The sequence below is a fragment of the Pelophylax lessonae genome, assembly GCF_965119305.1.
Source record: "Pelophylax lessonae genome assembly, chromosome: 11".
In the NCBI taxonomy this organism is placed as follows: domain Eukaryota; kingdom Metazoa; phylum Chordata; class Amphibia; order Anura; family Ranidae; genus Pelophylax; species Pelophylax lessonae.
Genome location: NC_138778.1, coordinates 67,157,964 through 67,174,117, shown reverse-complemented (window position 1 = coordinate 67,174,117; position 16,154 = coordinate 67,157,964). Strand labels below are relative to the sequence as shown.

General features: G+C 45.6%; 1 protein-coding gene across 1 annotated transcript in view; it reads right to left on the bottom strand.

Moving 5' to 3' along the window:
• RHBDF2 (rhomboid 5 homolog 2) overlaps nucleotides 1-16,154 on the bottom strand; it is a 217,671-nt gene that overhangs the window by 76,284 nt on the left and 125,233 nt on the right. Inside the window, exons 3-4 of the mRNA XM_082271201.1 lie at nucleotides 13,938-14,053; nucleotides 3,236-3,360 (exon numbers count right to left, since the gene is read on the bottom strand). Coding sequence (XP_082127327.1) covers nucleotides 3,236-3,360; nucleotides 13,938-14,051 — 239 coding nt within the window. The 5' untranslated portion in view covers nucleotides 14,052-14,053. The remainder of the gene's footprint in view (nucleotides 1-3,235; nucleotides 3,361-13,937; nucleotides 14,054-16,154) is intronic.

The following is a 16,154-nucleotide window of genomic DNA, read 5'->3' as shown; positions in this document are numbered from 1 at the left end:
TCTTCTCTATCTACACCGCCTCCCTTGGTCACTTGATAACCGCCCACGGCTTCCAATACCATCTATACGCCGATGACACTCAAATCTATCTGTCTACTCCTCACCTCACTCCTTCAGTCTCCTCTCGCATTGCTAACTTACTGACATATCAACATGGATGTTGCACCACTTCCTCAAACTAAATCTCTCTAAAACTGAGCTGGTAATATTCCCCCCCCCCCCGCCTGTGCCCCCCTCCATGACTTTTCTATCAAAGTTAGTTATGTAACCATCAATCCCTCCCCTCATGCCAGGGTACTAGGTGTAATCCTGGACTCTGACCTGTCCTTTCAGCCCCAAATCCAATCATTGTCAAAAGCTTGTAGACTTCACCTCCGCAAAATCTCTAAAATTCGCCCCTTTTTAACAACTGAAACCACCAAGCTACTCATTCACTCCCTAGTTATTTCTCACCTCGACTATTGCAACTCCCTTCTCATAGCCCTACCACTTCCCCTCTTCAGTCTATCATGAACGCTGCTGCCAGGCTTATCCACCTTACCAACCGCTGAGCGTCTGCCTCCCCTCTCTGCCAATCCCTACACTGGCTCCCGATTGCCCAGCGAATTAAATTCAAAATACTAACCACAACATACAAAGCCATTCACAACTCTGCCCCGAGCTACATCACCAATCTTGTCTCCAAATATCACCCAAATCGTCCTCTCCGCTCCTCTCAAGACCTCCTACTCTCAAGCTCCCTTGTCTCCTCCTCTCACGCTCGTCTCCAGGATTTCTCCAGGGCCTCTCCCATCCTCTGGAACGCTCTACCTCAACCTGTACGGCCATCTCCTACTCTAGCTGCTTTCAGGTGATCCCTGAAAACTCATCTCTTCAGGGAAGCCTATCACACCGCCAACTAATCTGCCATCAGCTCATTCCCTATTCTTACCTCTTGTAACACCTGCCCCACCCCATTAGATTGTAAGCTCTTCTGAGCAGGGCCCTCTAAGTCCTCTTGTATTTTATTGTATATGTACTGTCTCCCTCCAATATTGTAAAGCGCTGCGTAAATTGCTGGCGCTATAGAAATCATTAATAATAATATAGTGAACTTGGTGTTGAGTTATTCACTTTAAGGCCAACACAGAGGACAAAGGGGCACTCTTTACGCCATGGAGATAAACAGATTTTGTCTCCAAATATGGAAAGGTTTCTTCACCGTAGGAGCTGTGAAAATGCGGAATAGACTTCCTTTCAGAGGTTGTTCTGGCAAGTCCACTAGATTGCTTAAAAAAAGGCCTAGGTGTACATATTATAACTGGGTACTAATATTTATAGGTAAAGTTGATACGGGGAATATCCGATTGCCCCTGGGGGATCGGGAAGGAATTTTTTTTTCCCCTGCTGTAGCAAATGGGATCAAGCTTTGCAGGGGTTATTTCGCCTTCCTCTGGATCAACTGCGGGTAAAGGATTGTGTATATGGGATTGCTTGGTTGGGTTTTCTTTACTGTTTTTTATTGGTTGAGCCAGATGGACTTGTGTCTTTTTTCAACCTGATTAACTATGTATGTCGAGGCGGGGGGGGGGGGGGGTTAGGATGAAGAACTTGGCAGGGGGGGGGGGGGGGGGGCATGGAACCTAGCTTGCCTTGGAGAGCTTGAGAAATCCCTCTCTCAGCTCCCTGGGCCCCGCTTATGTGTGAGGCACCCTGTGTCTATTTGTGGCACAGGGCGATTAAGAAAATGAAGGACGGCTGCTTGATGGACACTGAGAATATGGTTTGGATTACTTCAAATGGGACAGTAATATTTGTCAACAATATACCTCAAGAAATATGTGGGGATTTAGTCCCACTTTACACTGAGGCCTATGGCCTGTAGTAGACCGTTGCCATGAAGTCTGTGACTCCTAAATAATCAAAGTATTGCTTAGATGTGGATTCCCATTCACCTATTGTTTCTGTCTGGTGGCTAATTTGGTTAACTCTTGGAGGATCCCTTAGGATGGGATTAGCCTTGTGTCAGCTGTACCTCTTTATCTAGCCATTGTGTAATGTTTTGAGTAAATATTTAGGCGATCACTGACATATTTCTCAAGTGTATAAAAAGCCTGTATTCCTGTTCAATAAATGTTCCAGATCTTATACAAGCTATTCTCGGCAGGTTTTATAGGAGGGCGGCTAGAATATGGCCTGCACATGCTCGCTGGCCAGACTGGGGTGACCATTGGATCTAGATTATCCAGCCCGCCGCCAAGTCCGGCAGTTGATTGTAGATCTCACAGGAAAAATCCAGGAGGAAAAAATGTTCTACCTAAAAAGTTTGCCAGGACCAAAAGATCCCAGCAAGGAACTAGGTCCCTACTCCTGACTAGGCAGAAAAACTGAGTAACTATAGCAGGAAGAGGGAGAATACCCCCTGGGACTGCCCATGGGTGTAGCCAGAAGTATTTTCTGCCTAGTGTTCTACTCCTGTAGGGGGCAGCATAACCTAATGGTCAAGAATGACAGGAGCGGTGTTTGTCAATGAACGAAAGAGAAACACTGATTTTAACTTGTAAGAAATAGGCCTGGTCCTTAAGTGGTTAACAGCCCACTCCTGCAGCTTCCTGGGATACCCAGGTCATCCTTCCAAAGAGGAAGTTTCATTTAGCACAGAATTAATGCAAGATCTCGCTCCATGTACATCACAGCACCAGAGTTTTTTCTGCGCATACACAAGATCTGAAGTTGTGTTATTCAATGCTGGTGGTGGTGGTGGGGGGCTGCAAGTACCAGGAAAGACCGCCAGCTCCTGATGATGCAAAAAAGAAAGATGGCGGGGAGGGCTTGGGCATGCAACAGAAAGATTAGAAGAGGACAACATGGTATTTACTCGGCTGGTAAACATGTTTGTGCAGCAAAAAAGCTAAACACCAGGGATGATACATTTCACACAGTTACATTGGGCTAGCTTGACAATGCAGGTATGCATGTGATACACAATCGGCCTCTGTGGGCGATGTAAATGGCCACAATTTTTAAAGGTATTGCATCATTAAGATAATGCCTTTCATTTTTTCAATAGATGCAAAGTGTTTTCTGATATGATGAGAAGGTAGAATTGGGAAAGATTTTACTTAGGGAGGTGGACGATCCCCTTTAAGTTAATCAAACTCACATATACATCTAAGAAATGCAAAAAAAATTCCTTTAGCACTTCTAGATGGATATAAATTATTTTAGCACAATAGAAATATGATTTCCTCCTCACTTTCTTATGCTCTGGGAAAGTGAAGTTTGTCTTCTGAAGCCAGGCCTTTCAATTGGGGTTCCATCTTCTGTCCGCGGAGGTTCCTGAAGACTTACACTTTTATGGTACACTGGTTTGGTCAAAGGCTGCGGAGGGGAAAAAAAAAAAAATATATATATAAAAGAATATATACATTTACACACACACACACACTTTTTTTAAAAACATTTCTTGCTTTTTTTCCACATGTTTTATCATTTTAAAACACAAGTTCAGAAAATAACTTGATGTACCAGAAATACCAGAAATGTGGCGACATGACAATGACTGACATCACAACACAGTGTATGTTTGGCTCTGACTTCAATAGCTTGTGGTGTCAGCCCTGCCTTCTTCATTTCTGATGGATTGCAAAGAACACAGACCCCTCCCCAACTCCATAACCCATGTGCACAGAGAATTACAGGAAGTTATCAGCAACAAGATTTCTGGCAAAGTACAGTAATGATAAAACCGAAATAACAAAGCCTTGGTACATTTAGCAGACCAAAGGGGAGAAAATGAGAGGTTCATTGTTCGCGTTTACACACACATTTAGTATTCCTGAAGAGTAAGTCCATTCAAGTAAAATAATTTCATGAACAACTTTACCTGAAACACAACTCTGCAATGGTTAAGAGCATGCACTTGGTCTAAACTAAAGGCTATGGATTGTGGTTCTATACTATTAAAAAAAAAAAAATAATAATTATATTGGACATTTTCACTTAGGGGTGTACTCACTTTATTTGCCAGCGGTTTAGACATTAAGGCTACGTTCACATGTGGGCACAGCGGATCACGGGCAGCATCACTGCGATTCTGCCCGCGATCCGGAAATCATCCGCAAATCGGGGGATGCCTGTGCGATGCCCGTGATTTGCAATGGCACCCCAAATGCTGTGCGATGTTGCCACGATTTTCGCCTACCGAATCGTGGTAAAATCGCGTAAACAGAATCGCGGGACGCATGACGCACAGAAGAAGCTCTTGTACCTTTTTTGGGAGTCATGCGTCCCGCGATTCTGTTTGCGCGATGTTACCGCGAGGAGGGGGGAGAGTAGGGAGCGCTGACAACAGATGGGCCATAGTAAATCTATGGGTGATGCCACCACTTAGGCATAACCAGCTGTTAAGTGCTCTCTCCTTCCCCTGCAGCCAGCGCTGGTTGAAACAGGAGATCAGGTGATCGGACCGGATCAGCCTGAAAATATGAAAGTAAGCAAGATCTTGCTTACACAGGGTAGTTAGACATGCCTGACCTCAATCTATCCATTACTATATACAGCGCCTTGAAAAAGTTTTCATTAACCCTTGAAATGTTCCACATTTTGTCATGTTACAACCAAAAGCATACATTTATTTGCATTTTATGTGATAGACAACACAAAGTGGCACATAATTGTGAAGTGAACAGAAAATGATTAAAAGTTTTCAATTTTTTTAAAAAAAATAAATAAAATATCTGAGAAGTGCGGACAAGCATTTGTATCTGGCCCCCTGAGTCAATACTTTGTAGAACCACCTTTCGCTGCAATTACAGCTGCAAGTCTTTTTGGGTATGTCTCTACCTGCTTTGTACATCTAGAGAGTGAAATTTATGCCCACTCTTTTCAAAATAGCTTAAACTCTGTCAGATTGGATGGAGAACATCTGAAAAGTAATGTTCAGGTCTTGCTATAGATTCTCTATTGGATTTAGGTCTGATCTGGGCTATCCTAACACATGAATATGCTTTGATCTAAGTCATTCCATTGTAGCTCTTGCGGTATTTTTTAGAGTCGATGTCCTGCTGGAAGGTAAACCTCTGTCCCAGCCTCAAACCTTTTTGCAGACTCTTAACAGGTTTTCTTCTAAGATTGCCCTGTATTTGGCTCCATCCATCTTCCCCATCAACGATGACCAGCTTCCCTGTCCCTGCTAAAGAAAAGCATCCCTACAACATAATGCCGCCACCACCATGTTTCACAGTGGGGATGGTATGTTCAGGGTGATGTGCAATGTTAGTTTTCAGCCACACATAGCGTTTTGATTTTAGGCCAAAAGGTTCCATTTTGGTCTCATCTGACCAGAGCACTTTTTTCGACATGTTTGCGGTGTCCTTCACATGGCTTTTTGCAAACTGCAAACTGGACTTCTTATGGCTTTCTTTTAACAACGGCTTTCTTCTTGCCACTCTTCCATTAAGGTCAGATTTGTGGAGCGCACGACTAATAGTTCTCCCGTGGACAGATTCTCCCACCTAAGCTGTGGAACTCTGCTGCTCCTCCAGAGCTACCATGGGCCTCTTGGCTGCTTCTCTGATTAATTCTCTTCTTGCCTGGCCTGTCTATTTAGGTGGACAGCCATGTCTTGGTAGGTTTGTAGTTGGGCCATACTCTTTCCATTTTCGGATGATGGATTGAACAGCGCTCTGTGAGATGTTCAAAGCTTGGGATATTTTTTTTTTTTTTTTTTTTATAACCTTACCCTGCTTTAAACTTCTCCACAACTTTATTCCTGACCTGTCTCATATGTTCCTTGGTCTTGATGATGCGGTTTGTTCACTAAAGTTCTCTAACAAACCACTGAGGGCTTCACAGAACAGCTGTATTTATACTGAGATTAAATTACACACAGGTGGACTCTATTTTTTAATTAGGTGACTTCTAAAGGCAACTGGTTCCACTAGATTTTAGTTCAGGGGATCAAAGTAAAAGGGGCTGAATACAAATGCACGCCACACTTTTCAGATATTTGTAAAACATTTTGAAAACCATTTATCCTTCCACCTTTCCTTCCACTTCACAATTATGTGCCACTTTGTGTTGGTCAATCACATAAAATCCCAATAAAAATGGATTTTTGTAAGATCTTACCGTAAAATCCTTTTCTCTTAAGCTCATTGACAGACGTAGTCTTCTTGATTCTCAAGAGCTGGGTTATGTTGTCTCCGCAGGAGTAGGACTAGGCAGAAAGACAAAACGTTCTGGCTCCACCTTAGGGGCAGTCCCTGAGGGTATATCCTCCCTCTCTCTGCTACAGGGAATCAGTTCTGTTTTAAAGCAGTACAGAGAATTTAACCCAACCCAACTCAATGATAGAGGGGCGGGTACTACGTCTGTCAATGAGCTTAAGAGAAAAGGATTTTACGGTAAGATCTTACAAAAATCCATTTTTCTCTATCGCTCATTGACAGACGTAGTCTTCTTGATTCTCAAGAGCTGGGACATCCAGAAGCAGTGCCACAAATGAGGGGTGGGATTGACAAAATCAAATCCAATCTAGAAGGCCCAACTGGTGCCAAACTAGAAGTTTTAAAGGCTCATTATAAACAAAGAATGAGACTAAAGAAAAATTTTCCAACGGAAAAAACCCTCGAGGTAGACCACTGGTCTCCTCAAATTGCGGCCTGCAAAACCTTGCGGCCAAACGAGGCATCAGACGATGCCATTACATCAACTTTATAATGTTTAGTAAAGGTATGCACCGACGACCAGGTAGCCGCCTTGCACACCTGGACCACTGACGCCTGATGGCGAAAGGCCCATGACGCACTAAGTGCCCGAGTGGAGTGCGCCTTAACAGGGAACGGGGGCTCCCGACCCTTAATAGAATAAGCCTGTACTACCGTCTGTCTGATCCATCTGGAAATGGTCGCGGCAGATGCAGGCAACCCCCTTTTGGGTCCATCTGGGATCACAAAAAGTGAATCCGTCTTGCGAAACGAGTCTGTCGTTTTCAAGTATACCCTGATCGCCCGGACCACATCCAAGGAGTGTAAAGCCAACTCCCGAGGATGACTGGGCTTAGGACACAGGGAAGGTAATACAATTTCTTCATTCAGATGAAATTCTGAAACCACTTTTGGTAGGAAGGATGGATTCGGACGAAGAACCACCTTATCTCTATGAACCACCAGATATGGTGAACGACAAGATAATGCGGCCAGTTCTGACACCCTGCGTGCAGAAGTAATAGCCACCAAGAAGGCCACCTTCTGGGACAACGTGGGTAGAGGAATCTCCCTAATATCTTCAAAGGGAGGTTTCTGAAGAACCGACAACACTAAATTAAGATCCCAGGGGGGTAACGGCGCGTGCACTGGCGGAGCCAGATGTCGCACCCCCTGGATGAAGTTCCGCACCAAGGAATGAGTAGCCAAAGGCTTCTGAAAGAAGATGGCTAATGCTGAGACCTGACCCTTGATAGTACTCAAGGCCAGTTTCTGCTCAACCCCTTGTTGCAGAAAAGCCAATATTCGACTAATCGAATAAGACCGAGGACGGAACCCCAAAGGTTCACACCATGCAATGTAGGACTTCCATGTGCGATGATAAATCTTTCTGGAAGTCGCTTTCCTTGCTTCAACTAGAGTAGGAATAACTGAAGCCGACAAACCTTTGTCCTTCAGCACCTGGGTCTCAATAGCCAGGCCGTTAAAGCCAGCGATCGTAAAGCAGGATGGAAGATCGGTCCCTGAGACAGTAGATCCTCCCTGAGAGGAAGTCTCCACGGGACGTCCGCCACCAGTCTGACCATGTCGGCGTACCAAGCTCGACGAGGCCAGTCCGGAGCTACCAGGATTACTGGGATTCCTTCCTCCTCTATCCTGCGAAGAAGTCTTGGCAGTAACGCGAGAAGAGGGAAGGCATATATTAGCTGGTATTGCGCCCACGGGGCGATCAGTGCGTCTGCGGTTTCTGCTAGAGGATCGCGGGAGCGAGCCACGAATCTCTGAACTTTCCTGTTGAATCGTGATGCCAACAGATCCACATCCGGGGTGCCCCACCGTAGGCACAACTGGTGGAAAACGTCTGGATGGAGGGACCATTCCCCCCGATCCAGGGTCTGACGGCTGAGATAATCTGCCTGCCAATTCTCCACCCCCGGAATGAACACCGCAGAGATTGCTGGAACAAATCGTTCCGCCCAGCGAAGAATGCAAGCCACTTCTTTGGCCGCTCGGACACTCTTGGTGCCCCCCTGGTGATTGACATAAGCCACGGCCGTGGCATTGTCCGACTGGATCCGAACCGGGCTGCCCTGGAGCTGCTCGGTCCAGTGAATCAGACAAAGTCTGATCGCTCTCAGTTCCAATACATTTATCGGTAACCTGGATTCTTCCGGGGACCAAAGTCCCTGGACAGATAACTGACCAAGAATTCCTCCCCATCCGGATAGACTGGCATCCGTGGTCACTATCGTCCAATATATTGGCAGAAATGACTTTCCCTGGCTGAGCATCGGAGACCGAAGCCACCAGACCAGAGACTCTCTGGTCTGTTTGCTCAATCGGATCTGATTGTCCAGGGATTCCGGATTCCGATTCCATCTGAGAAGAATCTCTTGCTGAAGAATTCGGGTATGGGACTGGGCAAATGGGACTGCTTCGAACGAAGCCACCATCAACCCCAGAACCCTCATGCAAGTCCGAAGGGAAGACCAGCTGTTGGACAGTAACAACTGGACTGCTGATTGAATCTTTCGGAGTTTCCCTACCGGAAGAAAAACTCTTGTCCTGACTGTGTCTAGAATTAGACCCAGATATTCGAGCCTCTGGGTGGGAACCAGAAATGACTTTTGCTGGTTCACCAGCCACCCGAATTCCTGTAAAGAAATCATAGTAATTTCTATGTTTTGTAGCAAGGTCTGAGGAGACTCTGCATGAAGCAGAAGATCGTCTAGGTAACCAAGGATCGATATACCTCTTTGGCGCAGAAGTGCCAACATTGGGGCCAACACCTTTGTGAAGACCCGCGGAGCCGTGGCGAGACCGAAAGGTAACGCCACAAACTGATAGTGGTTCTCCTCTACGGAAAAGCGTAGAAACCGCTGATGTCCTGCGAAAATGGGAATGTGAAGATATGCGTCCTTGATGTCTATGGACGCTAGGACATCCCCTGGATGCAGGAAGGCTGCTACCGTGCGAATGGACTCCATTCTGAATCTTCTTATGTTGACGAAAGAATTGAGTGCTCTTAAGTCCAGAATTGGACGCACTTTGCCCTCTTTCCTGGGTATTGTAAACAGGTTTGAATAAAACCCTTGAAACTGTTCTGTCCAAGGAACGTGGACTACCACTCCTTGTTGTAGTAAATCTGTGACTGCTCTCCGCAGATCTTCTAAACGATCTGCGGATAGTCGGATATTGGAAGGGAAGAATCGCGCCGGTGGGAGAGATCGAAACTCGATCTTGTACCCTGACCTTATGACTTCGCAAACCCATTTGTCCGGGATTCTGGAAAGCCATGGATCCGGGAACCGGCGAAGACGTCCCCCCACCCCAGTTATGGGTGGGGGGCGCACCTTCAGGCTTTGGATGGTTTATCTTCAGGTCTGGAGGGGGCGGGCTTTTGCTTGCCCGACCAACGACCCCTGACGCCTCCTGCAGGAGCTTTGGAGGACTTAGTTTTTTCACCCGCGGGACGAAAAAACCTCTTGTGAGCAGAAAAAGAAGGCCCTCGTCTTTGACGAGTTCCTCTACCTTTAAAATTTTGCGGTAAAAAGGTGCTCTTTCCACCCGTGAGATCTTTAATGATCTCATCTAAGTTGGCTCCAAATAGACGCTCTCCTGAAAAGGGGATATTAGCCAATGCTTTTTTGGAACCTTGGTCGGCTAACCAACCTTTTAGCCACAGTGTACGCCTGAGAACCACTGCTGAGACTGATGCTCGCGCCAATAATGGAGTGGCGTCTAACGCCGCATCACACACAAACTGTAACCCCTGTATCATTTGTTCCAACAAATCTGATACCGCCTGAGGGACCTCTTCTAAGTCCCGGCGTAACCACTTGGTCCATTCAGTTACAGCCTGCGAAACCAGACCAATAGCTATTATAGGTCTGAAAGCTGATCCAATCAAGGAAAACATGGTGCGAGACATAGCTTCTATCTTGCGATCCACTGGATCTTTAAAAGACGGAGCGTCTTCTAAAGGAATAACCGTGGCTTTATTCAATCTAGCAATTGGTGAATCCACCACAGGTGGTTCTGTCCATTTCTTAATAAGGGTTTCCTCAAACGGATAACGCCTGTCAATGCGTTTAGAAATAGTAAAAGTGCGTTTTGGCAGACGCCATTCTTCTTCGATTGGATTGCCAAAACATTTGGGCAATGGAAAAACCTTCGCCACTTTGATGCGTTTTTTAGTCCCAAAAGGGATTTCAGTTTCAGCTATTTCTGATGGAATACCCTGTAACCTTAAGGTCTCTTGAACAGATACAATGAGTGCGTTTACCAACGCTTCCTCTCGGGCTATGGCGGATGCCGAAACATCCTCCTCACTGTCTGAAGAGACAGGACCCGAGACACCAATCCCAGATGAAGTACCTGCAACTGCAGAAATAGGCTCAGAGTCTGAGTCCGAGGTTTCAGATAATAAGGGGTTAGGCGGGGGTCGCTTTCTTGCGCCCTGTCCCTGACAAGCCACTTCCACCCGGGACACAAAAGTTTCCATAATAGCTGACAATGATTCAATTGTCAATGGGGTGCTGGAGGATCCCGCAGACCCCTCGAGGGGATCCGGAGGAGATACATGAGTGGCAGGGTCCATGTTAATACAGGACACCTTTGCCAGCAAAACAAAAAAACTTTTTTTTTTTTTTTTTGTGTGTCTCCCCCTAGCGCAATAGCGCCCCTCAGAGTACCTGCTTCTCGATCCCACAGAGAGAGAGAGAGAGGGACCCCCAAGGCTCACCAACCGATGCAGAGCAGTTTCCAACCAACTGCAGTCAGCGTCTGTCTTACACAGACTGGAAGGAGCTGTTTGCTTTTTCCCGGGTAGAAGGCGTGGCTCCGCCCCCTGTGTACGCCTTCCGGCGTTCCCAGCTCTCCACGAGGTAGCTGGGCTCACAAAACATGGCCGCCCCCATAGAAGAGACATAAGACTCCAAAAACATGGCGGCCGGCGTGACCTGAGGACATACATGCATTCGGTCTACGGCAAAATGGCGGCGGACCGCCGAAATAGTTTTCCCAGCACATCCACCTGCATCTCTGCTAAGAGGCGATATATGGATCTACAGAAGATACACTACACATAAGGTAGGATTATACCTCCTATGTCTGCTGTAATGTTACAGTCTGCTGGGTAGAGTGTTAGCTCTTAAACCAAGTCCACTTCCCACAAACACATGCTGTATTACAAGGGGGACTTGTAAGTATCAGATATATACTGACCATATATGGAGGGGCCCATAATACATACTGCCTCATAACGAGGAAAAAAGGGAACGTTTACTCACCATACCGAACCGACAGGCACCCTCTCTTCACAATACCCTCTCCACCGGAGTGGGGGTTTGTGGACCACTCCGGACGCCTCGACTCTCTGGTACCTGGCGTCCAAGCGAGACTTTTAACTCGCAAAGTCAGTCCCTTCACTGGGACTCCGTCGCGGCCGACCCAGCCCGGAGCTCTGGTCTGCACGCGCTCGTAGGCAGAAACCGGGGTGACCACTGGATCTCAACATCCAGCCCGTCGCCCGGCCCCGCATACTTACTTGAATATGTCGCGGCCGACCAAGCGCAATGCCATGGTCTGCGCGCGCTCGTAGGCCGGCTGGGGTGACCACAAGTGTCGCCCAGTCCGGCATTTTTGCTTGAAGATCTCACAGGAAAAAAACACTGGAGAAAACTACCTAAAAAAATCTTTTTCTTAAAGAAAAAAAGTCTTGCCAGGACCAAAAGATCCCAGCAAGGAACTTAGGTCCTTACTCCTGACTAGACAGAAAAAAACTGATTCCCTGTAGCAGAGAGAGGGAGGATATACCCTCAGGGACTGCCCCTAAGGTGGAGCCAGAACGTTTTGTCTTTCTGCCTAGTCCTACTCCTGCGGAGACAACATAACCCAGCTCTTGAGAATCAAGAAGACTACGTCTGTCAATGAGCGATAGAGAAAATACATTTACGTTTTTGGTTGTAACATAACAAAATGAACATTTTAAGGGGTATGAACATTATTTCAAGGCACTGTACATGCTCCTGCAAAATGCTGGAGTTCGGACTGAAGATAGTACTGGGATGCCATGTCCCAGCCTCTGCAGCTTATGCATGTATTTGCAAATGTGTGCAAACGAAACCCGTTTTAACATTAACTGTTAAGACAGGACAATTTGGTTTGTTGCAGGCTGGTTGGTAATTATAGCTGGGAATTTTTATCTGTTTTTGTTTAAATGTGTCAACCTTCCATGTGCGCCTTGCTTTTGTAAAGTCTCTCGTTTTGTTTTTTTAACAAAAATGTTATATTAGCCTACTCTGTGCAGTGCACACGGCAGCCCGGATCCTTCTCTTGGGTCCCTCTTCGCTACTCCAGGCCCCTCCCTCTGGTCGAGTGCCCCCACAGCAAGCAGCTTGCTATGGGAGCACCCAAGCCGAGCTGCAGCTCTGTGTGTCCATTCAGACACAGAGTGCCGGTTCAGCCCTTCCCCCTCTCTCCCTGACTTTGACAGCAGCAGGAACCAATAGCGCTGCTGCTGTGCCTCAGCCAATCAGGAAGGACTCGTGGATATCGCTGACTAGGAATGGGGCTCAGGTATTAGAGGGTACTGGGGAGGATGCTACACCCAGAAGATTTTTTTTATCTTAATGGAAAGAATGCATTAAGAAAAAAAACCTTCTGCCTTTACAACTCCTTTAAAGGGGACCTCTACTTTCATGGGGAAAGAAATAGCAAATAAAGAAAAAACTATATAGCGTATACAATTGCGACACAAATCACATTGTAATTGAATAACAAAAATGACCTTTCCTTTTCAATCTGCAGCTGTTGTAATTTTCTGAAAATGCAATGCAATATGGCTACCTGGAGCGGTTCTGTACACAGAATGTATACTGACCACACCCCAGAAACATAATTTCCTGCTTGTTCGTTTGATTGGCTCATCAATTTTCCCCAGAAGTCTGCCTAAGATACAAGTCAGATTTCAGGCATCCCCTGCAACAAAATTTTCATTTTTGTTGAGATACTCCCAATAGGAACACGTCTAAAGGGATGCAGGCCCAGCAGATTTCCTCATTCGAGCCCTGCAACTGCCACAGCTGACAGAAAATTATAAAACCACTCCCATTAGACCCACTCAGCACAGAATAACAAAAAGGTAGGAATCTGCAACAAAGTTTGTTAAAATCCTTGTAATGTACAGAGATCACCCAGAGGGGAATGTGTTTTTCTCAACAAAAGTGGAGTTACGCTTTAAGGTCAGTTGCCATCTGTTTGTACGGTTAGAAATGCTCTTTTTCCCCTACTAACACCTTTTCCAAGACTAGTTTGCGTTATCAGAGAATTCTACTTTATAAGGAGAAAGCTATTGCTGGTACTTGCCCTTTAAAATGCCCCAAGTGCTCTGGAAACTTTTAATTGTGTATTATATGTTAATCTGTAAAACAAAGCATGTATGTATGTATGTATGTATGTATGTATGTATGTATGTATGTATGTATGTATGTATGTATGTATATATATATATATATATATATATATATAAAAAAATACACACACACACTAAAATAAGTTAGCATCAGCTGATTAAATTCACTATAATTTTCCTTTAGGATATATTTTATTTGGATTATCAAACCTTTAATAAATAAGAGTATCAGCTAATGTGGTAGATAAAGTATGCTGTATTCCATGTCTGTTTTATGCTGATTGGCTACACTTTCACATAACAAACAGTCATGATCCTAGTTACTGCTCTCATACCCGAGTCTGTTTATGGTCTCCGGCGCCTTCAGTAGGAGGGATGGTGATGGAAAGATGAGGCGGCTTCCGGCTTTGCAAACGTGAGCTGCTCCCGTTCTTGTTAACTGAAGCCATCTCTGGACAGAAAGAAAAGTAGAAGTGATAAATACAATCAGAAACTGCATCAGATCTCTGCTCTCAATGAGGCACAATACACAAAGATTGAGGTTACACTGGAAATCCTGTCGTACCGTACAAAGAAATACTCACATGCTTCCGCTGTGTTGCTTCCTTGCTGGATGGAGAAACAAAACCTTGCTCCCTTGCTGATGAGTAACATTCTGCAGCATTTCCCTTAGTAATAAAGCAACTCCTTGCTCATCAGCCAGTGAGGGAGTAAAGTGGGGTATACACTAAGAAAATCGGGCGAACAACTGTCCGATTTTCCTCGCTGTTTCACAGCAAATCGGAACCGATGAAAGAATTTTCTTACGAAAATTTGCATGAATATTTTCATACGACAAAGGCTTTTTTTGTTGTTTATGGTTTCTGATCATGTGCAGTCTTTTTCTGATTTTTCTTGTACAAAAATTGAACGAAGGGTACACAAACGAAAATCATTCGTTTTTTTCCCGTATCAGAAAAAGTTTGGAGTTTGTCCCTTCGAGAATTTCCGTACGAAAAGTCTGAATCGTCTGTAGAAAGTTCTGTACACACTATACGAAAACCGTACAAAATTAGATTTCCTTTAGATTTACCTTCAACTATGTAATGCAAGGGCCTGCCTGATTGTATACAAATTGAAAGTGTTTAGGTTTGACCTCATATTATATGGTTTTGGTAAATCTAAAGGAAAAAAAAAAAATCTAAAGAAAATTGTATAGTGTGTATCCAGCCCAAATCGGCAGATATTAGTAAATTGTTGCCAGCGACAGAATCACAAGTGTAAAGTATGTCACCAGGACACCAAGAATCTCCAGAGAAGGCCCAAAGCTTTATATTGCCATCCCATCATAGTTACAATAGTGACATTTTGGAGCCACACAGGACAGCTTCATCAGGCATGTAACAAGTGAAAAGGTCCTGCGTGGCTCCGGAACGTCTATTGCAGAACTTTACAAATTTGCTTAGAATCAAGGAACCAACTAAAAAAGTTAGGAGCCAGTTTTTTAAATCCACTGCCCAGCGCCCAGAACTGCATGTCCGGAGCATCAGGCAATAAGAATTGCTCATGCCTGCCGCCAAGTGAAAAAAGACTGAAAATTGAAAAAAAAAAAATGGCACTGCGCTGATGGGCACTGATGAGGTGGGCACTGGCAGGCGACACTGATGAGGCTGCGCTAATGGGCACAGAGGCGGCACCGATGAGCACTGGCAGGCGGCACTACTGAGGCTGCGCTGATTAGGCAGCACTTATAAGCTGCACTGACAGGTGGCACTGATGGGCACTGATAGGCGACACTGATAAGCATTGACAGGTGGCACTTATGGGTACTGTTAGACCGCACTCCCCGTCCACTCAGCGGCATTAAGGAAAGGGCGACCGATCAAGCTCAGCTGTCAACCTGGAAAGATGATGTCGGAGGTAGGTAGGCAGTGAGAGCAAGCTGCGCTCATCGCAGCATCGTCCACCAGAGGGCGCCGGTTCACACACAGGCTCGTTTATCCCGCGGCCTCAATTATCGGCTATCCCGATGCTAGTCTGCGCACCCGTGTGTGGGCCACATGGGAGGATCCTGACTGATTTCCAGTTGCCATTGCGACCTGGCACCTGGGTTTTGTCGAGCCCTGGTCTATTGTAACTATGATGTAATCGCTAAAGAAAGTTTTGGCCCCTACTTTGGTGTGCTGGGGATAGAGCTGCAGGTTCTCTGCTGACAGCTGTCAAAGAAAAAAGAAAGAACAAACAGCTGGCAACGTTTCTCACAACATTGCTTAGGGCTGAGAGATGAGGAGAAACATTGTATCATTTCCTTTTTTAGATCAACTTTGATGTGTAAATGAGGTCAGTTTAACCACTTAAAAGTATTTTTTTTTGGTTAACAAACAGATCCTGTCCCCTTAAAGCATGTTATACAGCACAGTGATTGTGCTGTGTAATTTGCCCCTTCTATCACCTGAAATACCTGGCTTATCCTGCCTGGGTTTGCCCTCCCCCCCTGTATATTGACTATGGGATATCATGGCTGCTAACCCCCCAACAGCGTGGTCAGTTTATGTGCCTCCATCTGCTCTGCG